Below are 25994 nucleotides of genomic sequence, written 5' to 3'. Positions count from 1 at the left end.
TCAGAAGTGGGGATGTTTATGGATGACTGCACAATGTTCAGCACAATTCGCGACTCCTCAGATAATGAAGCAGTCCATGTCCAAATGCAGCAAGACCTGGACAATATCCAGGCTTAGGCTGACAAGTGGAAAGTTACATTCGCGCCACATAAGTACCAGGCAGTGACCATCTCCTACAAGAGGGGATCTAACCACAGCCCTGTAACATTCATTACCTTCGCTGAATTCCCCCACAAACATCATCCTGGAGGTTACCATTGATGAGAAACTGAACAGGACTAGCCACATTAATACTGTGGCTAGCAGGGCAGGTCAAAGGCTAGGAATCCGGCGGCAAGTAACTCACCTCCTTACCCACCAAAGCCTGGCCATCATCTACAAGGCACAAGTCAAGGGTGTAATGGAATACTCTCCACTTGCCTGGATGAGTGCAGCTCCAACACTCAAGCAGCCCAACACCATCCAAGAAAAAGCAGTCCACTTGATTTCTTCCACAAACATTCAAACCTTCCACTACTGACGAACATTGGCAGTCATGTGTACCGTCTACAAGATGCACTGCAGTAACTCACCAAGGTTCCTCAGACAACACCTTCCAAACTCACGACCATCTAGAAGGACAAGAGCAGCAGATACTTGGGACCCCCACCACCTGGAGGTTCTACTCCAAGTCATTCACCACCCTGACTTGGAAATATATCGCACCTCCTTCACTTTCACTGGGGCAACATCCTGGAACTCCCTCTCTAACAGCACTGTGGATGTACCTACACCTCAAGAACTGTAGCGGTTCAAGAAGGCAACTCACCACCACCTTCTGAAGAGCAACTACGGATGGGCAATAAATGCTGGCCAACCAGTGAAGCCACATCCCGTAAATGAATTTAAAAAATAAAAATAAAAAAATCTTGAATACGTTGCGGGTCCCGAATTGGGCAAAAGACCAACGAGACTGTAAATGGAAGGGCCATGCCATCAGAAAATACCAGGGTATTGGGACAGAGTTGGCGAGAAGGCGTGTGGTGTTTACTAAGACCAAGGCTGCGCTGTACAAGAGCAACATGAGGTTTGGTGTGGTGTACCCGGCTCGTCTTCGGGTGACCTTAAAGGACTGAGATTATTATTTCGATGCACCGGAGGATGCAAATGAGTTGGTCAAGAAGCACAGACTGGGGGTGAACTAAAGTGCTTAAAGACTATGGAGTTTGTTGTTTTGTTAAATTCATCAGTATTTCTATTTTTTGTGGGGTTTTCGTAATGTCGGGGAGGGCTTGCAGTTGCGCCTGGGCTTGTCGAGGGATGGTTTTTCTGTGTGAAGTTGGGGTTTGTATACTGCAATGTTGGAGTTCTGTATTTTTGGGGGTGAGGGGTTTGTGTGTGGAGTTTCCTCTATGGTTCTGCATTAAAGTTTTTTGGGGCGGGGGAGCACAGATGGGGAGATGCCTGAAGCTGGTTAACAAGGGGGTGTTTTTAAGGTAACAAGCTTCGGCTTTCGGACAGCTGAGGTGGCAAGCTGCCTCCCGGGTGAGAGTACAGGTTAGGAACTCGGGTGGCAGGTTGGTTTCTGCCAGAGTAGGTCAATGAGGTGTTTGAGACCTTCATTCATGGGTTTCATGAGTCAGAATCTCCAGAGCAGGAGCATCAATGAAGCAATTTTCGGATGGGTTGACATTCCCGAAGGTGGAGCATGAGAGAAGGCAGAAGTTGGAGATGTCGGGCGAAATTCTCCGACCCCACACAAGGGTCCCCACTGAATTTTACAATGATCCCACTTCTGGATGCGTTTAATGCTTCTGTGTCCCAAGGAGTGTTGTCGGCCACATTGGCAATAGGCATCAATCTCCTTGATTATGAAGAAGGGCAAGGAACCCAGGGAATCAGCCTATCTCATTGTTAAACGGCGACACTAAGTTGTTGGCTAAGTTGTGGGCAATACGTTTGGAACCCTGCCTAGGATGATCTCAGAAGAGCAGAATGGATTTGTTAATGGCAGGCAGTTGTCGGCCAATATTATGAGACTGTTAAGTGTGGTTTTGTCGCTCTCCTTAGAGGCCGAGCCAGAGGTGATAATAGTGTTGCTCAAGAAGTTTGGCTCCTTTTCAGGGTACAAGCTGAATCTGGGCAAGAATTAATATTTTCCGGTGACCCCAGGGAAGAGGAGTTGATATGGGGAGGCGGCCTTTTCTTCTGGCAGGACTAGCTTTTGGTATCTGGGAATCCCGGTCGCTCATAACTGGGACTACCCAATCTGTTGTTCTACTACTGGGCGACAAATATTGATACGGTGCAGGTGGTTCAAGGATCCAGACTCTACGTGGGGGCAGATAGAGGAGGTGTTGTGCATACGGTCAAGTCTGAGGGCCCTGGATTACTGTGCCGTCCCATTTTCACCTGCTGAATTCTCTATAAGCCCCTTGGTGATAGCCACTGCAACAATTGGAACCAGTTTAGGCAGCATTTTAAACTGAGTTCCATGTCACTGCTGGCTTCAATTTGCAGGAACCATAGGTTTGTGCCATCTGGCTGAGATTCATCATTTAGAGCATGGGTGAGGGAGGGGTTGGAGAGGTTTAGGGACATGTTTCTGGAAGGTAGGTTTGCTAGCCCAGACAAGTTGTTAGCGAAGTTTCAACTCTCGAGAGGGAATGTATTCAGGTACTTTCAAGCTCGCGAGTAATATAAGACGGCTGTTGAATGTGGTGATGAATCCGTCGGGGGCTCTGGTACCGGAGGTGGTGGTGTTCATGGACAAGGAGAAGGCATTTGATCAGGTGGAGTGGCGGTACTTGGTTTTGGGAATGTTTGGGCTTGGGCCGAGATTTGTGGCATGGGTACGGTTGCTGTATGTGGCACCAAGGACGAGGTGAGGACAAATGACATGAGCTCACAAAGCTTTGACTTACAGAGGGGTACAAGGCAGGGGTGCCCACTGTCTCCGCTGCTGTTTCCGCTGGCCATAGAGCCATTGGCGATGGCTCTCAGGGGGCGGCAGAGTGGCGGGGGATTATGAGGGGACAGAGGGACCATCCGGTGTCGCACTATGCCAATGACCTCTTGCTGTATGTTTCGGATCCGTTGGACAGTATGGGAAGGATTATGGGCCTGTTGGGGAGGTTTGGAGGGTTCTCGAGGTACAAGCTGAATGTAGGGAAAAGTGAGGCATTCCCAGTGAATGAGCTGGTACAGCAGCTAAATTAGGGGGGGGGGGGGGGGGGGGGCATTCACAGTAGCGAGGGATAGGTTTAGGTATTTGGGGATTCAGGTAGTGAGGGAATGGACGGGGCTCCATAAGTGGAACTGAATGAAGCTGGTGAAGGAGACCAGGGAGGATCTTAAGAGGTGGGATACACTGCACTTAACATTGGCGGGGAGGGTCCAAATGGTAAAAATGAATATTCTGCCGAGGTTCTTGTTGATCTTACAAGCTCTCCCTTTCTTGATCTTTATGCCAAAGGCCTTTTTTCGGAAAGTCGACACTATCATTTCTGACTTTGTATGGGCGGGGAAGGTGCCGAGGGTGGGGAGGACCCTGCTCCAGAGGCAGAGGCAGCAGGGGGGTTTGGCGTTGCCAAACTTGCTTCATTATTATTGGGCGGCGAATGTGGACAAGGTGCAGCGGTGGTGGAAAGGAGAAGGGGTAGAGTGGGTTAGGATGGAGGAGGAATCTTGTAAGGGGTCTAGTTTGAGAGCTATGGTGACAGCAGCATTGCCAATGGCTCCCAGTAGGTATTCAGGGAGCCCAGTGGTGTAGTCCACGGTGAAGGTATGGAATCAGCTGAGGAGGTATTTTAGGGTGGAAGGGATGTTGGTGCTAACGCCGTTGTGCGAGAATCATGGGTTTGAGCCGTGGGGGATGCCGTGTATAAAGGAGGTGGAGGGAAATGGGGCTGGTCAAGGTGAGGGATCTGTATTTGGAGGAAGGGTTCACCAGTCTGGAGGAGCTAAGGTAGAGCTGCCAAAGGGGATTGAGTTCAGGTATCTACAAGTTAGGGACTTTGCGCGAAAGGTCTGGAAGGGGTTCCTTAGATTGCCGGGATACACCCTGCTGGAGCGACTGCTGCTTCCGGAGGTGGAAGTGGAGGGAAGAATTGAGGATATATACAAGTAGCTGGGGGAGCAGGGAGGCAAGTGGGTGGTGAAGATCAAGGAGAAATGGGAAGCGGAGTTTAGAGGGGATATCAATTGGGGAGTATAAAGTGATAAACTGCGTAGGGTAAACGGGACCTCCTCTTGTGCAAGGCTGAGCCTGATACAGTTTAAAGTGGTGCACAGGGTGCATATGATTCGGGCAAGAATAAGTGCATTCTTTCAGGGGGTAGCAGATGAGTGTGAGAGGTGTGGGCGGAGGCCAGCGAATCACGCGCACATGTTTTGGGGTTGCAAAATATTGGGAAGATTCTGGGCGGGACTGTTGTGAACGCGGTCTTAGTCAGGATAGTGGAGGAGGCGGAGGACGAGGACCCTTTGGTGGCGATATTTGGGGTTTCAGAGAAGCCGGAGCTCATGGAGAGGAGGAAGGCCGATGTCATGGCCTTCGCCTCTCTGATTGCACGGTGGCAAATGTTGCTGGAATGGCGGTCGGCATCGCTACCGGGGGTAGCAGCTTGGTTGGGTGACCTGTACGACTTCCTGCAATTAGAGAAGATAAAGTATGAGTTAAGGGACTCAGCAGGGGTTTTGAGGAAAGGTGGAGGATGTTTGTGACCGTGTTTGAGGGGCTGTTCGTCACGGGGGGTTGGGGGGTGAAAAAGGGAAAAAATCTGTACAGACTGTATAGTTTATTGTTGGGAAGTATGTTTCCCAGGGTGTTTATTCACTGTAGTCTGTTTTGAAACATGTTTGTGATAAAATACATTTAAAAAATATTCAGGTACTTTCAGGTATGCAATTTGTTACGCAAAGAACTTTCTTCATTCCCCTGGAACGGTTGTCTTCAATTATGGGCAGGATTCCTTCAGTTAGGGGAGGGTAAGATTTTGGATTTCTAGGGGCAGATGTTGGCAACAAAGCAGATACCATTGGAATGATTAAAGAAAGAGTGGGAGGATGAGCTGGGTTTGCTCTTCACATGGTCAACTTCACATCCCTATGTGCGAGAATAAGCCTGATTTAGTTCAAGGTGGTGCACAGGGCACACCAGACGAGGGCATGTATGAGTGGGTTCTTCTCGGGGTTGGAGGCTAGGTGGGAGTGGTGCTCTCGGGGGCCGGCGAATCACACATGCATGTTTTGGTCTTGCCCCAAGCTCATCAGTTTCTGGGTCTCCCTTTTTGATACAATATCAGGGATTTTAGGCATTCAGCTGGCGCCGTGCCCATTTTTGGAGTTTCGGATTCACTGGTGCTACAGACGGGGACGAAGGCAGATGTCCTAGCCTTTGCCTTGCTAATAGCTCGGGAGGCGAGCTCTGCTTGGGTGGTGGTCCCTGGTGCCGCCTAAGTCCCCAGCGTGGTTGGGGGACCTGATGGAATTTTTGCACCTCACAAAGATCAAGTATACCATGAGGGAGTCAGTTGAAGGATTCTGTTCGAAATGGCAACCTTTCATCTCCTTTTTCAGGAAGCTGGTTTATGTCAGCTGTTTGGGGGTGGGGGGGTGTCTCCTCTGTATTTTGTTTAAAGGTTTGGCTTTTCTTTCATGGGGGTGACATGGAAGGGTGGTTTCGGTGGTTATTGTACTGTTGTTGCTTGTGTTACAATGAAAATATTGTCTGAATAAAAATATATATTTTACACTAAGATTATACCCTCTGGCCCTGGACTCTCCCGAAGGGAAACAACCTCTCAGCATCCACTCTGTCAAGCTCCCAGAGAATCCCAAATGTCTCAATAAAATGACCGGTCATTCTTATAAACACCAACCTCAAGAGTGTACCGCCAAAATTTCACCAGCACTTCTCCTGTTCCACCAGGGGTGACAACATGCTTGACCACTGCTACTCAAAAATAAAGAGCGCCTACTGTTCCATCCCCCAACCGCACTTTGGAAAATCAGACCATAAGACGGTGCTCCTTCTCCCAGCATACAAGCAGAAACTCAAGCGGGAGAATCCAGGTAAGACGGTCGTACAGTGCTGGTCCCGAGGAAACAGAAGAGCTCCTACGAGACTGCTTAGAGACAGTGGACTGGTCCCTATTTAAGAATTCAGCGACCAACTTAAATGAGTATGCCACCACCATCACAGACTTGATCAGCAAATGTGTGGACGACTGCGTGCCAAAGAAAGCAGTACGTACATTCCCCAACCGGAAACCATGCCTCAATCGCGAGATTGACTCCCTACTGAAGGACAGGTCTGAGGTGTTCAAGTCAGGCGACCCTGGCCTATACAAGAAATCCAGGCACGACCTCCACAAAGCTATCCGAGATACCAAGAGAGAATATCAGACAAAGCTAGAGTCACAGACTAGCGTTACAGACACTCAACGGTTGTGGCAAGGCCTAAACAACATAATGGGCTACAAAGTAAAGCCGAACAGTATCTCCAGCAGCAGCGCACCTCTCCCCGATAAACCCAATGCATTCTATGCTCGGTTTGAGCAGGAAACCAACAATCCGCTATCGAGTGCCCCAGCAGCCCATAACACACCAATACCCACCATCACAGCTTCCGAAGTCAGATCGGCCTTCCTAAAGTGAACCTCAGAAGGCGATGGGTCCGCCGGGATCCTGGTCAGGCACTCGGGTCCTCCGCTCTGAGGTCTACACCTGCTTCAAGAAGACCACCATCATACAGTGCCAAAGAAGAACCAGGCAACCTGCCTCAATGAGTACCGTCTGGTGGCCCTGACTTCAGTCGTAATGAAGTGCTTCGAGAGGTTGGCCATGAAGCGCATCACCTCCATACTCCCAGAAAGCCTTGACCCACTGCAATTCGCATACCGCCACAAACGGTCCACAGCAGACACCATCTCCCTGGCCCCACAGTCATCCCAAGAGCATCTCGACAACAAGGAATCCTTTGCCTTCAACACCATAATCCCAGCCAAGTTCATATCAAAGCTCCACTGCTCCTAAGTCCTATGTTCATATCAATGTCCCGTACCAGCCTCCCCAAACAGGCGCCAGAATTTGGCGACTAGGGGCTTTTCACAGTAACTTCATTGAAGCCTACACATGACAATAAGCGATTTTCATTTTTTAAATTTCTTCTTACCAAAATGCATAACTTCACATTTTCCTACATTATGGCCGTAATTTTCCTACATTATGGCCGGAATTGAGTTTCTCTAATCCCACCGCAGCGTACCCCCACACCGGGGTTTGCCGGCGGCGTGGGGTGGCTTCAACTGGAATCCCATTGACCAGTGACAAGAAGAGAGAATCCCACCACCAGCAAATGGCACACTGTCGAGAAGCACGCAGCTGTGGGACCAAAGAATCTAGCCCTATATTCACTTCACCTGTCTATATCCCTCTGTAAACTCTTTATGCCATCCTCGCCACTTGCCTTCCCACCTTTTTCCATATCAGATGCAAATTTGGCAATAGTACCTCCACTTCTCTCAATTCATTAATATGTATCGTATATAATTGTGGCCCCAGCACTGATCTCTGTGGCACTCCACTAGTTACAGATTGACATCCTGAAAATGTCCTTTGTGTTCCAACTTTGTCTTCTATTAGCTAGCCAAACCTTTATCCATTCTAATATATTCCTCAGTAAATACCTTTTGGAAATCCAAGTATATTAAACCTACTGGTTCTCTTTATCCATCCTGCTCGTTAGCACTTCAAAGAATTCTAATAAATGTGTCATGCATGATTTCCCCTTCATGAAGCCATACTGACTCTGCTTGATTATATTATGTATTTCTAAATGCTCTGCTAATGGACACTAACATTTTCCCAATGCCAGATGCTAACTGATGTATAGTTACCTGTATTTTGTCTCTCTTCCTTTATAAATAAGGGTGTTACATTGGCAGTTTCCCAATTCTCTGGGACTTTTCCAAAATTTAAAGATTCTTGGAAAACTATCTCTGTAGCTACTTCCATTAATGTTCTAGGATGCTACTCATCAGGGTTCAGGGCACTTAGTGGTGTTTAGTCCCATTAGTTTCCCTAGCAGATTGTTATTGTATTTATTCCTCTCCCCATTTTTGCCCCTTGATTATTTTGTATTTTTGGAATGCTATTAGTGTCTTCTACCGTGAAGACTGGCACAAAGTATTTAGTTAACTCCTCAACCATTCCCTGGTTCCCCATTATTATTTCCCCAGTCATTCCCTGGTTCCCCATTATTATTTCCCCATTTTCTAAGGGGCCTGTGTTCACTTTGGCCTCTCTCTTCCGTTCTGTATATTTAAGAAGCTCTTACTGTCTGTTTTTATATTATTCATAGTTTATCTTCTCCCTCTGTATTTCTTTGGTGATCTTTTGTTGGTTTTTAAAACTTTCCCAATCCTCTGGCTTACCACTAACTTTTTGCCACATTTCATGTTTTTTTCTTTCACTTTAACATTATCGCTAACTTCTTTGGTTAAACATGGCTGATTGATCCTCTCCCTAAAATTCTTCTTCCACACTGGGATATATCTTTTTTTTAAATATTTTTATTCAAAATTTTTATATCATGGGGACCTGATACATGTGTTGATACGGTCTGGGGGGTGTTACGGTTGTTATGGGTTATTTTGTTGCATTTCACGGTTTGTTGTTATATTTTATATTTTCTGTTACAAAATTCCAATAAAAATTATTTTTAAAAAAAAAATAAATTTTACATCATAAATAACAGAAAAGAAAAATAGAAAAAAAAACCCACCCTTGTACAGAACAGTGAAACAGCGAAAATAAATAAACAAATAAACAATGAATGTTAACCAATGAACAATAAACAATAACCAATAATAAATCCCCAACCAAACATAGACAAACACCCCCCCGGGTTGCTGCTGCTACTGACCATCGCCTAACCCTCCGCCAGGAAGTCTAGGAACGGTTGCCATCGCCTGAAGAACCCCTGCACAGATCCCCTTAAGGCAAATTTCATCCTCTCCAATTTAATAAACCCTGCCATGTCATTAATCCAGGATTCCACACTTGGAGGTCTCGCATCCTTCCACTGAAAAAGAATCCTTCGCCGGGCTACCAGGGATGCAAAGGCCAGAATACCGGCCTCTTTCGCCTCCTGCACTCCCGGCTCATCTGACACCCCAAACATTGCAAGCCCCCAGTTTGGCTTAACCTTGGAGTTTACCACCCTTGACACCGTCCTCGCTACACCCCTCCAGAACTCCTCTAACGCTGGGCATGCACAGAACCTGTGGGTATGGTTTGCAGGACCCCCCAAACATCTCACACACCTATCCTCACTCCCAAAGAACCGGCTCAGCCTTGCCTTGACCCAAATTTCTCACTCTCAATCTGGATTCTAAATTCCTAGCAGACCCTTTACTCTAAGATTGGTTATTAAATCTGCTTCATTACTCTTCACCAGATCCAAAATAGCCTGATCTCTGGTTGAATCAACAATAAATTATTCTTGGAAACTGCCCCAGATACACTCGTAAGAATTCTTCAAACCTCTCAGCACCAAGACATCGAGGCACCCTCCTCAAGGACGGTTAGGAATGGGCAATAAACTTTGACCCAGCCAGCAAAGTTCACATCCTGTGAACACATTTTTAAAAAGAAAACCGTGTGTTTTCAGTTGACTAATAGGTGAAAATAATTAACGCTGTTCAGTTGTGTACCTCAGAATGACTAATTACGCCTAAGATGATAAAAAGGTGAAGGAGTGTATGTATTCAGCAATGACAACAATGTTAGATGGATGTTGGACCATTAAACTTAAGAAGGAACATAATGGATTTTGAGTTAAGAACCAACTAAGTTTGTAACACAAAAGGCAAAATATAGAAATAAAAACTCACCATGTTGCTTCTGCTTAGGATTGTACATTTTCCACCATCTGAATATGAGAAATCCATCTTGGATTCTAACAGAGTAAATATTCACAACAGAAAATTCAACACTTCAGCAAGCAAGTTTTGTGTTCATTGCAACAGTTGCATGGTACTTGATCAATTCTTATCCTGTTGAATAATATATTCCACTTCGTCGAATATGATAACATCAAGAACATGTATTATAACATAATAAAACATTCAGAGGTGATTTACAATATAATATAATAATCTTTATTGTCACAAGTAGGCTTACATAGAACATAGAACAGTACAGCACAGAACAGGCCCTTCGGCCCTCGACGTTGTGCCGAGCCATGATCACCCTACTCAAACCCACGATACCACCCTATACCCGTGACCCAACAACCCCCCCCCTTAACCTTACTTTTTAGGATACTACGGGCAATTTAGCATGGCCAATCCACCTAACCCGCACATCTTTGGACTGTGGGAGGAAACCGGAGCACCCGGAGGAAACCCACGCACACACGGGGAGGACGTGCAGACACTGCAATGAAGTTACTGTGAAAAGCCCCCAGTCGCCACATCCGGCACCTGTTCGGGTACACAGAAGGAGAATTCAGAATGTCCGATTTACCTAAGAGCATGTCTTTCAGGACTTGTGGGAGGAAACTAGAGCACCCGGAGAAAACCTACGCAGACACAGGGAGAACATGCAGACTCCACACAGACAGTGACCCAAGCCGGGAATCGAACCCGGGATCCTGGAGCTGTGAAGCAACAGTGCTAACCAATGTGCTGCCGTATGTGCTGGCTATACATGTGCTATCAAACAAAATTTGGCAGCAACTTAAGGAAAAGATCAGAGGACTAAACGTTTGGCAAAAAAGATGGACTCTAAGGAGTGTTTCTGAGGAGAGGGAGCGAGAAAGAGAGAACTGGAAAGATTTATGGACAGAATTCCAGAACTTACCACTTTTGTCAAATTAAAATTCATGAAGCAGGAACTGGCAGAGCCCAGAGATCTTGGGGCTATAAAGCATGATGAGATAACAGAGATAGAAGGCTGATGCCATGAAGCGATTTAGAAACAAGTATGTGAATTTTAGAGGTTTGATGCTACTTAACCAGGAGCAAAATTTTAATCAGTGAGCACAAGGGATATGCTGATCAGGACGTGCTGCAAGCTAGGAAACAGATAGCGGCGTTTGAATGGCCTCTTGTTTATGGAATTAGGAGGACCGACCAAGAGTGCATTATAATAGTTGAGTCTAGAGCAGGGGTGGGCAAACTTTTCCATGCAAGGGCCACATTCAGAAATTCACAATTTTAAAGGGCTGCATAGTATATTAAGTAAAATAATTAATATTTAAAATAGCCAAAATAAAAAAGCAATTAATTTTTATTAATTAATATTTTAAAGTAGAAACTTTACATGAAACACATTTATTTGAAAAACAAAGTAACTCAGTTTAAGGAAAAAAAAGCAATTCATTTTTATTAATTAATATTTTAAAGTAGAAACTTCACATGAAACACATGTTGTGCCGAGCAATGATCACCCTACTCAAGTCAACGTACCATCCTATACAAGTAACCCAACAGCCTCCCCATTAACCTTAAAAGTAAGAAAAAAAAATTTTTTTAAATTTTTAAAAAAATTTCTTTTCTGACTTGATCTTGGTGGGCCGCTTACAGACCTTTGGCGGGCCGCATGCGGCCCGCGGGCCGTAGTTTGCCCACCCCTGGTCTAGAGATAACAAAGGCATGGATGACAGCTTTGGCGCAAGATGGGCTGAGGCAAGGGCAAAATAGGGCATTGTTATGACGTGGCAATTGCTAGCCTTGGTGATGATGTTAGTGTGTGGCAGGATGTTCATGTTTGGATCCAACATCAAGATTGTGCAGTCTGGCTCATCTTCAGACAGTTGCCTGGGGTTGGTGAAAAGGGAATAAATAGGGTTTGTGATGGGCCAGAAGACAATAGTTTTTGTCTTCCCAATAGTTAGTTCGAGAAAATTTGTGTTCATCCAGTACTAGAAGTTGGATAATTTAAAATCAGTGGAGAGATAGAGTTAAGTGGCACCAGCATGGAAGTGGAAAATGACACTGTTTTCCGATGATGTCTACTGAGGGGGTGAGAAATAGGAGGTGGTGAAGATCACCAGATACTGGCACAAAATCTTTTAGAAAGACACTGAAATTAAAGTTTGTTATTGAACTTTGTTGTGAAATAAAATGTCCCATTTGTCCTAGACCAGGGGTGGGCAAACTTTTCCGTGTAAGGGCCACATTCAGAAATTCACAATTTTAAAGGGCCGCATAGTATATTAGTTAATAGTCCCGGTTGTAACCAATTAGCGTGCGGCATATACCTCAGCGCTTCCCCCGGTGGCATCCTGCCTTTAGCCCTCTTTTTCTCTACTTTTCAAAAATGGCACTTCACCCGGTTATGATTCTGGGCGCCTCATATAGAACACAGAACATAGAACAGTACAGCACAGAACAGGCCCTTCGGCCCTCGATGTTGTGCCGAGCAATGATCACCCTACTCAAGTCAACGTATCCACCCTATACCAGTAACCCAACAGCCCCCCCCCCCCATTAACCTTATAAAAAAATTTTATGACTTGATCTTGGTGGGCCGCATAAAGACCTTTGGCGGGCCGCATGCAGCCCGCGGGCCGTAGTTTGCCCACCCGTCCTAGACAGTGGAGGTAGGGGAAAACCTAGCTAGGGTTTCCACTCCCATAAGACCATAAGACATAGGAGCAGAATTAGGCCATTCGGCCCATCGAGTCTGCACCACCATTCAAACTTTTAAAAAATAAATTTAGAGTACCCAATTCATTTTTTTCAATTAAGGGGCACTTTAGTGTGGCCAATCCACCTACCCTGCATACGTTTTGGGTTGTGGGGGCGAAACCCAGGCAAACACGGGGAGAATATGCAAACTCCACATGGACAGTGACCCAGGGCCGGGACCGAACCTGAGGCAGCAATGCTAACCACTGTGCCGCCATGCTGCCCTCCACCATTCAATCATGGCTGATGTTATTCTCATCCCCATTCTCCTGCTTTCTCCCCATAATCCTTTATTTATCAAGAACCTATCTATCTCTGTCTTAAAGCCACTCAGTGATTTAGCCTCCAAAGCCTTTTGCGGCAAAGAGTTCCACAGATTCACCACTCTCTGGCTGAAGAAATTCCTCCTTATCTCTATTTTAAAGGATCATCCCTTTTGTCTGAGATTGTGCCCTCGGGTTCTAGTTTTTCCTCATGCACAGGCACAGCCATCAGGCAAGTACAGGCAAGACTCAATTATGACATTAACAATCCAATAGCACATGGTTCCATGTTCAAATGGCTATCCTTCATACAGCAAGGGACTGGCTGGCTGAATACACCCTGGAATGGCTCTGCTGCATACAAGTAAACAACCTGCACTAGGAATGAAAGGTGGGGGGGAAGTGGGGATCATTATTGGGAGAAGTGTTTTTGAGAGGAAGGTGGGGGGTGGGGGGGGGGGGGGGAGGACTCTGGGAGGGTGGGGGGAGGGGAGAGGAGGGGTTCGACGGTAACAAAGGGATGGGTTGAGCCAAGCCAGAGGGGCAGGGTTGCGATGACAGCGGATAGGAGCTCTCCTAGCCTTGGACACCCCAGCCACCTAGAAACTCCCTCATCTCCCGCTCCAGGCTCTGTTTAGGCTCCAGCCTATACAAGTCCCGATAAAATTCCTCTAATACCTTATTAATCTGATCCAGTGCCACCACCAACTCCCCAGCCTTGTCCCACAGCCAAACTATCTCACCCGCCGCAGCCTCCCTCGGAGCCACCGAAGGAAGAGCGGGAGATGAGGGAGGGAGTTTCTAGGTGGGCTGGAGTGTCTGAGGCTGGGAGAGGCAGAGAGGGCAGGGTTGGAGGAGCCAATGGGGGAGCAGGAGGTGATTGGGAGGAGGCAGGCAGGGAAGGTGGCGGGGCCCGATGGGTTCCCAGTCGAATGTTATTAAAAGTTTAAGGTCAGGTTGGCACCATTGATGGTGAGAATGTTTGAGGATGCGATGGCAAGGGGTGACTTGCCGCAAACAATGGGCCAGTCTTCCATCTCGCTTTTGCTAAAGGACAAGGATCCGGTGGAGTGTGTCGTATGGGCCCATATCTCTGCTGAATGTAGATGCCAAGATACTGGCAAAGATATTGGCATTCACGTTGGAAGGGTGTCTGCCAAAGGTGATTGGCAAGGACCAGATAGGGTTCATAAAGGGAAGACAGTTGTTTTTGATTGTGAGGTGGTTATTGAATGTGGTGCTTTCTCCAGCAGAGGGGAGGGAGACGGAGGTGGTGGCGGAGAAGGCGTTTGGTCAGGTGGAGTGGAGTTATTTGATGGCGATACTGAAAGAATTTGGGATTGGGCCGAAGTTTGTGGCGTGGGTGCAGCTGCTGTAGAAGCAGCCGATGGCTAATATGCACACAAACATTATGAATTCAGGGTATTTTGCGTTGCACCGGGTTACGAGGCAGGGATGCCCCATATCCCGCCTTCGGTTTGCTTTGGCTATTGAGCCCTTGGCCATTGCGCTGAGGAACTTGGGGTTGTGGAAAGGGATAATATGGGGCGGGGGGGCGGGGGGGGGGGGGGGACATTGGGTGTCCCTATATGCAGGTAATCTGCTGCTGTATATTTCGGAGCAGAGTATGTTGGCAGGGAGTATAATGGGATTGCTCCAGAAATTTGGAAAGTTTTCGGAGTACAGACTGAATTTAGGGAAGAATGAGTATTTTGTGGTCTCCCTGTCGAGAGTGGGAGCAGGGGTGGGGGAGGGGGGGTCTGCCATTTTGCCTGGCAGCGACTCATTTTATTTGGGGGCGCAGGTGGCCAGGTATTGGGCAGGGCTTCGTAGTTTAATTTCACCAGTTTGGTGGGGAGGGTGAGGGCGGATTTGCTGAGGTGGGACAATCTCCCTCTATCGTTGGCGGGACTGATGCAGGCAGTTAAGATGAATGTTTTGCCACAATTCCTGTTGTTGTTCCCAATGTCTGCCGATCTTTTTGCCTAAGTCTTTCTTCAAGGGGGTGGACAGAACAAAGAACAAAGAAAAGTACAGCACAGGAACAGGCCCTTCGGCCCTCTAAGCCTGCGCCGACCATCCTGCCCATCTAAACTAAAAGCTTCTACACTTCCAGGGTCCGTATTCCTCTATTCCCATCCTATTCAGGTATTTGTCCAGGTGCCCCTTTAACGTCACTATCGTCCCTGCTTCCTCAGGCAGCGAGTTCCTCCACCTGCACCTCCTCCAGCAGCGAGTTCCAGGCACCCACGACCCTCTGTGTGAAAAATTTGCCTCATACATCTGCTCTAAACCTTGCCCCTTGCACCTTAAACCTAAGCCCCCTAGTAACTGACCCCTCTACCCTGGGAAAAAGTCTCTGACTATCCACTCTGTCTATGCCCCACATAATTTTGTGGACCTCTAACAGGTCGCCCCTCGACCTCCTTCATTCCAGTGAGAACAAACCAAGTTTATTCAACCTCTCCTCATAGCTAATGCCCTCCATACCAGGCAACATCCTGGTAATCTTTTCTGCACCTTCTCTAAAGCCTCCACATCCTTCTGGTAGCGTGACGACCAGAATTGAACACTATACTCCAAGTGTGGCCTAACTAAGGTTCTATACAGCTGCAACATGACTTGCCAATTTTTATACTCAATGCCCCGACCAATGAAGGCAAGCATGCCGTATGCCTTCTTGACTACCTTCTCCACCTGTGTTGCCCCTTTCAGTGACCTGTGGACCTGTACACCAAGATCTTTCTGACTGTCAATACTCTTGAGGGTTGTACCATTCACTGTATATTCCCTACCTGTATTAGACCTTCCAAAATGTATTACCTCACATTTGTCCGGATTAAACCCCATCTGCCATCTCGCTGCCCAAGTCTCCAAACAATCTAAATCCTGCTGTATCCTCTGACTGTCCTCATCGCTACCCACAATTCCACCAACCTTTGTGTTGTCTGCAAACTTACTAATCAGACCAGTTATATTTTCCTCCAAATCATTATATACTACAAACAGAAAAAGTCCCAGCACGGACCCCTGCGGAACACCACTAATCACAGCCCTCCAATCAGAAAAGCACCGTTCCATTGCTACTCTCTGCCTTCTATGACCTAGCCAGTTCTGTATCCACCTTGCCAGCTCATCTCTGATCCCGTGTGACTTCACCTTTTGTACCAATCTGCCATGAGGGACCTTGTCAAAGGCCTCACTGAAGTCCATATCGACAAATTCCACTGCCCTACCTGCATCAATCATCTTTGTGATCTCCTCGAAAAACTCTATCAAGTTAGTGAGACACGACCACCCATTCACAAAACCATGCTGCCTCTCGCTAATACGATCCTTTGCTTCCAAAGGGGAGTAGATCCTGTCTTGAAGAATTCTCTCCAGTAATTTCCCTACCACTGACGTAAGGCTCACCAGCCTGTAGTTCCCTGGATTATCGTTGCTACCCTTCTTAAACAAAAGGAACAACATTGGCTATTCTCCAGTCCTCCGGGACTGAAGACAGTGACTATCCAAAGATTCCTGTCACGGCCTCAGCAATTTCCTCTCTTGCCTCCTTCAGTATTCTGGGGTAGGTCCCATCAGGCCCTGGGGACTTATCCACCTTAATATTTTTCAAGACGCCCAACACCTCGTTTTTTTGGATCTCAATGTGACCCAGGCTATTTACACGCCCTTCTCCCGACTCAACATCCACCAATGCCTTCTCTTTGGTGAATACTGATGCAAAGTATTCATTTAGTACCTGGCCCATTTCCTCTGGCTCCACACATAGATTTCCTCCCCTGTCCTTCAGTGGGCTAACCCTTTCCCTGGCTACCCTCTTGCTTTTTATGCATGTGTAAAAAGCCTTGGGATTTTCCTTAACCCTATTTGCCAATGACTTTTCGTGACCCCTTTTAGCCCTCCTGACTCCTTGCTAAGTTCCTTCCTACTTTTCTTATATTCCACACAGGATTTGTCTGTTTCCAGCCTTCTAACCCTGACAAATGCCTCCTTTTTCTTTTTGACGAGGCCTACAAAATCCCTTGTTATCCAAGGATTGTGAAATTTGCTACATTTATCCTTCTCACAGGAACATGCCGGTCCTGAATTCCTTTCAACTGTCATTTGAAAGCCCCCCACATGTCAGATGTTGATTTACCCTCAAACATCCGCCCCCAATCTATGTTCTTCAGTTCCCGCCTAATATTGTTATAATTAGCCTTCCCCCAATTTAGCACATTTACCCTAGGACCACTCTTATCCTTGTCCAATAGCACTTTAAAACTTACTAAATTGTGGTCACTGTTCCCGAAATGCTTCCCTACTGAAACTTCTACCACCTGGCCGGGCTCATTCACCAATACAAGGTCCAGTACAGCCCCTTCCCTAGTTGGACTATCGACATATTGTTTTAAGGAGCCCTCCTGGGATGCTCCTTACAAACTCTACCCCGTCCAAGACCCTAGTACTAAGTGAGTCCCAGTCAATATTGGGAAAGCTAAAGTCTCCCATCACAACAACCCTGTTGCTTTTACTCCTTTCCAAAATCAGTCTACCTATCTGCTCCTCTATCTCCCGCTGGCTGTTGGGAGGCCTGTAGTAAACCCCCAACATTGGAGTAGGAGGGTGATGCTGCAGAGGGGATGGCAGGAGGTGGGGTTAAGCCTCCCAGATTTGTTTTACTATTTGTTTGTTTGTATCTGTTTGCATTTGTTGTATTATTGTTATAATAATTTGTTGCATTATTATTGGGTGGCAAATGTAGAGAAAATGCAGGGCTGCAACAAGGGACGGGGGCCTCTGAGGGTATAGATGAGGCGGGCTCTTGTAGGGGGTCGGGTCACAGGTGCTGGCAATTACTCGGTGAGTCTGGTGGTGGTGGCCATTTTGAAGATCTGGAGGCAGTGCAGACAGCACTTTAAGCTGGGGGCTGGACAGGGGGATGCCGATAAGGGGGAATCATAGGTTTGAGCCGTGGAGGATGAAGTGTTGGCTGGTGTAGACTTGAGAGATGAACAGACACTTCCAACACTGATGAAGGTTCAACTCAATTTTATTAACTACTTCTAACTAACTAACACACAATGACTGTGGGTCTAAATGATGCTAACTTAAACTAGAGACCTAAGCCTTGTCCGAACCAGTTGATTCTCTCAGCACATGGTGAGAGTCTGTGCTGGGCTGGATGAGTTCTTGTTACACTGAGAGGCAGCACCCAGAATGAGCGGGAACCATGGTGCCCTCTGCCTTTATATTGTGTGTATTCTAACTGGTGATTGGCTGCGGTGTTTGTACATGTTGATTGGTCCCTGTGTGTGTCCATCAGTGTGTGTCTGCACCATGATATACTGGTGTATATTATGACATCCCCCCTTTTATAACAAATGTTGATATAGGCATGTGAAAATAAATAGTGTGGGTATGTGGAGAATGTACCTAGCTATGTGTGAGGTGCGAAGCCATATGTACAAAGCTATATACAGGGAACAAGACTATTTACAGAGGAAGGTGCCTGGTGCAGATGACTACCATGAACTGGAACAACCAACGAATCTATTTACAAATATTATGACAGAGGATTGATCCGCGGTTTCGGGGATGGGGAGAGCGGGGGATTAAAGAAATTAAGGATCTGTTCTTGGGAGGGTGATTTGCAAGTTTGGAGGAGTTGGGCAAGAAGTATGGGTTGGTGCGGGGGGGGGGGGTGGAATTTTAGGTTATATGCAGGTGCGGGACTTTGCGAGGAAGGATTTCTTCCTTGATAGCGCCTACCTCCTCGCTGTTGGAGCGGTGCCGTCAGTGGGAGGGTTGGAGAGGAGGGTCATCTCAGCAATTCATAGAAGGATTCTGGAGGAGGAATGGGTTACTATGGAGGGGGTTAAGGCGAAGAGGGAGGAGATGTTGGGGGCGGCACTGGAAGAGAGATTGTGGTGCGATGTGTCGTGGAGGGTGAATGCCTCGACTTCATGCGCGAGGTTGGGGCTGATACAGTAGTGTACAGGGCCTACCTCACAAAATCAAGGATGAGCCAGCTGTTCGAAGGAATCGAAGATGTCTGTAAATGATGTAGGTGGGTCCTGTAAACCTAGTTCATATGTTTTGGTCCTGTCCTAAGCTGGAAAGGTTTTGGAGGACAGTGTTCATTACACTCACGGGGGTCTTACGCGTAGGTGTGGAGCGCGGTCCCCTAGAAGCCATATTCTGGTGTCAGGTCGGCCGGAACTCCAGGCTGGTGCGGGAACAGATGTTTTAGCCTTTACCTTGCTGTTTGCTCGCAGGTGGGTCTTGTTGCAGTGGAGGTTAGCTTCTCCACCCTGTACCTCGGCGTGGTGGGGGGACCTGATGAACTTTTTAAACTCTGGAGAAGGTGAAGTTTGCGCTGTGTGTGTGTGTGTGTGTGTGTGTGTGTGTGTGTGTGTGTGTGTGTGTGTGTGTGTGGGGGGGGGGGGGGGGGGGGGAGATTTTGTTTGGGGCTTTTATTGTAAAATTGTTGCAAATTTGCTGAATTAAAATACTTTCAAATAAAAAACTTCAACTGGGGATGGAAAGGGATCAAACTGGCAAATAAAATACACAAATATAGCGCAAACTATTTGAGAAAGTCAGTTGTTGGAGAATCTGATCAACAATATCAAAATTTCATTTAAACTATAATTATGTGGAGCTTAAACACAATGCAAAAATAAATTTTCCTGTATTATCAATATTATAGTTTCATATATTTCAGTTATTGCATATTGCAGTTAATTTACAAGCAGCAGGTATGAAACAGGAACATTTTGAAATTAAAAGCACAATAGGATATCAATAAACAACAGTGATGAAATAGCCACATTATCTAGTTCACAGAAGCAGTGTCTCCCATAGCACAAGTAAAAGCTGTTATGTCTTGGGAAGTTCTGAAACACCACAGAGCGTCAGCCGCAGTTTGTATCGTCAACCCAAAAACAAAAATCTAATTCCATTGGGTGCCAATGCGTTTCTTTTAATCCCATACTCTAGCTCTCTAATATTAAATTATATTTTATACAGAACCATCAAATCCGCAGGCAGGATGGGTATTGTCATTTATATCAAATACTGAACACAGAAACTTTTATTCATACTATATGAGCATTCTGTTCTCGACTTTAAGAAGTACAAAAATTACAAAAAATGTTATGCAATATAAAATAAAGGTAAGTGAATACAGAAAAAAGGGTACAAATTCCAATATTTCAGAGAAGTAACACTCATCCTCATTACCACTACCCCAAGGCTGGGCCAGTGAGATTTTCAAAACAACATCTACAGCATAGTTACATGGAGATTGCAAAAGAGAAACAGAAAATTAAGAACCAAATTACAATATTGTTTTTTTTTTAAAAGAAGTCTACAACAGAAGCTACAACTAGGGGCTTTTCACAGTAACTTCATCGAAACCCACTTGTGACAATAAGCGATTATTATTATTAAATCCACTCTGCACTTCGTAATTGTTTGTAAACAATGTCAAGACATCGGTCACATTGTAACCTGGACTCTATCCTTAAATTCACACTGCCTCAGTTCAAAGGAAATATATGCTATAATTGCTTAACTTTCAGACTCCATGTGAATGAGCTCTTACCTGATAGACACATCTTCATTGATGTAATATATTTCACGAAACATTACCTTTCCAGATAGTACAGAAAATGAAAATGAACCTGTCAGAAAGGTGGACAATTAATCATCTTATCTAATACAGTGGCAGCAAAAGGTCTGTTAAAAATATGAAGAAATAACATTACACTTGTTATCTGTGTTCACAGAATATATGGCTCATGTTTGAACAATACTCAAGTGATTTTTTTTTAATTGTTCTGTTGTGAACCTTCACAAATGTAAATTGATAGAAGGCAGGAGATAATTTATATAAATAGATTTCTAAAAATACATTTCTACATTCTTTTGAATATTACCAGCTTATGCAGAATGGAAAGAAAACAGAGTATTTCAAATGAAGAAAAATCCATTTGTCCTGACACAGGGACAGAACAAACTAAATGTTAATATTTTTTCTGAATAAATCTGCAAATTGCCTCTGTGCAGATAATGAACTAATAAATAAAACTTACCAATGTGTACATATCCATTTTTATAGAGCCTGTTGAGAACCAGGGTCAGTATCAGTCCTAAATTACGGGAATTGTAGTAAGTCAAATAAATTATCCATCCACATGATAGGATTGTGGCTGCAAAGAAAGAACTTGCATTAATCAAGCACCTTATCACATCACTCAGAATGCTTTATAACCAATGAATTACAGCTTGAAATGGGTAATTACACAACACAACTGCACACATGCCCCACAAAAATCAAAGGATGGCACCAAAAACCATCTAGCAGTTCCTCAATACTACTCTGGAACATCAATTATGATTACGATTAGACGGCACTCAAACCTAAAAACCTTCTAACTCAGAACAAACAAATTCTGAGATTTTCTAACAACCGTCAATTTGCTATTTCATAGATAAAAATTCAAGAAAATAAGCACATTGCAATAACAGACATATTCTAAATACAATATGCATAATATTTTGACATGCAAACTGAAGAGAAAGTTTATATTATAATGCTGAAAATTTCCTGCAGAGATTCTTTTTATCAAATCTTGGTTCTGTTCTTAAATGTAACCTTAAAAATGCCATTTAGGATGATTCTCAAAATAATTTTAGACTAATAAAACATTTTTTTTTGTCATGTAGACTAATCACTGATAATTTGAGGCATACATATTTTGTATACGAAAAAGAATCTAAGGGCAAGACCCATCCTTCCAGTCCAGAGGTGTAATTTCTGAATTGAAAATCTTCGTAAATTAGTTTTATAAATTAGATGAAACAGGACATTAGGACATTGGGAAGGGGTACTCAACAATTGTAGTGCATTAAATATAGGATGACACAAGAAAAAGGAAAGGAGGAAAAACAAGAAAAAAAACATTTATGTGTGATATAGTATCATTCTCGTGAAGTAAGTTATTACTTTGGCATCTGAAGTGCAAGCAGCGATTGCTCATTCATCACTTTCTCATGGTCATCAACTGCCCTCCAATAACTTGCTCAAACAGCTATTCTTACGGAAGTTGCCAACCTGAAACATAAACTCGGTTTCTCTCTCCATATATGCTGGCAGACGACTGAGTCTTTTCAATATTTCAGTTTTTATTTCAGAGATTAAGTAATAAGTGTTGGTAGGGTTATTTATCGTGGAAGGGATCACCACCCAGCCCAATCCTATGTCTGTCACCACCCCAACCTCTTCTTCACACCACTCCCCACACCATATGAAAAAGCCAAATCAACTATTGCAGTGCGGAGGAGAACATAAATAAAGCAGCAGGCAAAAATAATGAGAGTATGTTCCTAAGTATATAATAATTATGAAAAGCCAGAGCAAAAGGAAACAATACTAATTTCCACTCATCATAATTTGAAATCAAAATCAACAGTACTGATGAAATAAACTGCACCAGGAACTTCTACATTTTCCTCAAACAAAAGCAATTCAGATCTGGTAAAACATTAACATATTGTGTACATATTTTACTCTCGATCTAAATTAAAATAATAATCTCAGTGACATCAAAATCCAGAATCTTACTTCAATCCCATACCTAGATGACATGCCAGATGATTAAAATTCAAAGCAAAGTTAATTTTCTCTGAAAGATTACATTCTCAACTCCTTGAACCAAGGAGATCTTGATAATTCCAGGGTGTTATTAATGAATAATTGAGACGTCTGATTCATTAACAGAATCTGGTGGGGGGAAGGCCACTCACTGAGGACTGGGCTATCTTTCTTCACACTTGATTTCAGAAAACACAGCAATGGGTAGGGTGTTCCTAGCTGAATGCATAGGTGGCAGTTTACCAGAGTTCGATACTGGCAACATATGCACTTTTTCTTGTCAAACCCCAACAGTTTCTCTGTATCTACTGGAGAACCCCAAGCCTCAGCTGTGCCATCCCATGTTAAAGTTTTTAGACCTCAGAGGAATGATCTGATATAAAAGCCAGACATTTGCTATGGGGCATCTTAAGAAATTGTTATCTGGACAGAATGGAGTCTAAATGTATATATAGTTCGTCATTTGATGCTGTCGCCCCGGGGGTGGGAGAAGGAAGGAGGAGGAGGGAGGAAGAGAGAGAGAGCGAGAGAGCCCAAATCTCTCAACTGTTCCTCAAACTTAGTCTCCCCATCCCTGGATCCCTAAAAGTTTATTTTGCACTCTCCTCTTCACCTTCTGGACATTGCGTAGTGAGGCCCAGCTCTCGGTGGCTGCTGGAGACAGCGAGACTGGCTTAGACTATGAGGTATATTAGCATGCAGACTCCTACACATGGCAACAGATTTCCAGACAAATTGATGGACTATAAAAATAAACTCCTACCCAATCTACCAGTGAGTTGGAGAGCATATCCCACCACAGCCCCAAAAATAAAACCCCACACATTGTCCAACACACACACACAAAACATAAAATTAGAGAGGATATCCATCTAATTACCATGGAAAGCACACAGACTCTCAACCACCATAAATAATTCACTTGTAGCCGAAACCAATAAATTAATTTGTGAACTAGTCAAATTCCAATAGGTTAATTAAACTGGGAATAAAGATTAAAAACAAAATTAAATTTACAATAAATATAAGCGCTTACCAACAAAAAGCCACACAACATTAGAATTGTGCTCTGTAAGAAAACCTTCCAAATCTGTAAGTGATGGGACAATACTTTCATTTTCTCTCGAATGGTCCATTATTATGTTAAGTAGGAGCTGTGAGGGGGAGGAAGAATAAAGAAACAATTGAAGTCTTTTAACATACTGTTTTGAAGAACGTAGAGTTATATTAAAATAAACGTCCAGAACTAGGCATCTGCTTTATGCTGGTATAACGAGGGATGGGGAAATAAGGTTTTCCGATCAAAATACTTGTACATCTCACTGCTATGTGTCCAGTTTCATATATTGTCGAGGAATCAAAGCAGGCTAAAGATATTTCAATATCAACCAATAAGTTCAAATTACAATAACACCACAATGACAAATTTGAGAATTGTCCGGAACTACTTATGCACAATACAGTGTTTCTCAAACTAATTCTGCATGCTACTTGGTTAGGTTTATCACAGATGTATTATAACAGAGGCAAATCACGAAGCAAGTAGTATTGAGGTCCTGTAAAAGATTGAGTAAACATAGACCCAGTAGGTTTTGGATGAACAGCGCAAACACACACTGCATGTTTTGAAGTCTAAAAGGAATGATGAGATATGGCAGCTCAAAAGGAAACAATGTTAGAATCCCCATAAAGACCAATAACTTCGAAAAAAGAAATACAAACTTCCTACAGTTTCCAAACTTCCTGAGTATGCAATGAAAATAATCGCACAACAACATTTTAAGACTTTTATTGCAACAAATTAAAACAACATCAATTAAACATTACTCAGTAAGCAACTAATACACTAAACTACAAAAAAGGTACTCTCCAAGAATTCCTCAACACAACCAAAAACCCCATGCCACTTTTATATATTATACTGCACTCCCAGCAGAAACGTACTCTGGTGCTTAAAGTTCAAAGTTTCTCCCAGTTTTAACAAGAATGTTTCCGCCTTCCCCACCAGCCTGCATTTTCCAGTCTCCTTTTAAACAAAGTGCCCTTCACTCAATCTTCTGAACATATTCAAAGACTTCCAGTAGCAAGTCATTCTCTGGCAACTTCTTGCTCTTTAACTGTCCACAAGCTTTGTTTCATCAATACGGGACCCATCCTCACCGGCATTCTTCTTGGTGTTTAACCCCAAAACAGTTCCCTTTTACTGTTTGGCATTGCAGGACCTGTTGTGGCTCTTCTCCAAATCTCTCTGACTGACCAATTGAGAGTCTAGATTCACCTAAGCCAGCTGCTTCCTTCTTTGTGTCCAGTTATTTACATTTGCGCCTTACTTTCATTAATTTTCCATCTCCATAACAAGAAGATCACATGGATTTGCATCCAGGAAGATATAGCATCAAGTCATGTGGACTCATTTCCAGATAAGACATCTTAGGAGGTCATAACCCCCTCTCCAAACTACTCAATATTACGGGCTTTGGGGAGGGGAAAGCAAGCACGGCTCACGTTTCTGCATTTCACGCTTTTTGACAAGGCATGGATATGGTTTTAGGTTTCTTAGTATGGTCTTACATGATCTACTGTGATATAGAAGGGAGGGTTTCTATTTCATGGAATGATAGCATGTCTCCTGGGTCTAAACCGTTGTAATGGGATGCACCTGAACCAGGCTGGGACTAGGTACCTAACACAAAGGGTAAACAGGTTGGTAAGGCTAGAAAATGTACAATGGTCAGAACCATTTGCAACTCTTCAGATACTGAAGTAATCCATATCCAAATGTAGTAACGCCTGAACAATATTCAGGCTTGGGATGATAAGCGACAAGTACCATTTGCGTATCACAAGTGTATGCAATGACCATCTCGAACAAAAGAGAATCTAACCATTTCCCCTTGACATTAAACAGCATTACATTGCTGAATCTTCCACTATCAACATCCTGGTGGTAACCATTGACCAGAAACTGAACTGGGCTAGCCATAAAAACTGTGAAAGCAAGAGCAGGTCAGAGGCTAGGAATTCTGTGGTGGGTAACTTGCCTCTCAACTCCCCAAAGCCTGCCCACTGTCTACAAAGCTCAAGTCAGGAGTGTGATGGAATACTCTCTACTTTCCTGGATGACTGCAGACCAAGAAGCTCGACAAAGCAGCCCATTTGAATGGCACCCCATCTATCACCTTAAACATTCACTCCCTCCACCGCTGACCAAAGTGGCAGCAGCGTGCACCATTCATAAGATGCACTGCAGCAACTCACCAAGACTTCCAAACACATGACCTTTGCCAAATGAAAGAACAAGGCCAGCAGACAGATGGAACACCATCATCTCCAAGATCTCCTCCAAACCAAATAACATCCTGACTTGAACCATATCATTGTTTTTCACTGTCGCTGGATCAAAAT

General features: G+C 44.5%; 1 protein-coding gene across 12 annotated transcripts in view; it reads right to left on the bottom strand.

Moving 5' to 3' along the window:
* Positions 1 to 25994, bottom strand: part of kiaa1109 (KIAA1109 ortholog) — a 534122-nt gene that overhangs the window by 472079 nt on the left and 36049 nt on the right. For all 12 annotated transcript variants that reach the window (XM_038792378.1, XM_038792369.1, XM_038792381.1 and 9 more), the window contains 4 exons: positions 23626 to 23743; positions 21028 to 21144; positions 20538 to 20616; positions 9879 to 9943 (listed from right to left, as the gene is read on the bottom strand). In XM_038792378.1, the coding sequence (XP_038648306.1) occupies positions 9879 to 9943; positions 20538 to 20616; positions 21028 to 21144; positions 23626 to 23725 (361 nt within the window). In that variant the 5' untranslated portion in view covers positions 23726 to 23743. The remainder of the gene's footprint in view (positions 1 to 9878; positions 9944 to 20537; positions 20617 to 21027; positions 21145 to 23625; positions 23744 to 25994) is intronic.

This window comes from Scyliorhinus canicula, chromosome 3 (genome assembly GCF_902713615.1).
Source record: "Scyliorhinus canicula chromosome 3, sScyCan1.1, whole genome shotgun sequence".
Taxonomy (NCBI): Eukaryota; Metazoa; Chordata; class Chondrichthyes; order Carcharhiniformes; family Scyliorhinidae; genus Scyliorhinus; species Scyliorhinus canicula.
This window is presented reverse-complemented; position numbering and strand designations above follow the sequence as displayed.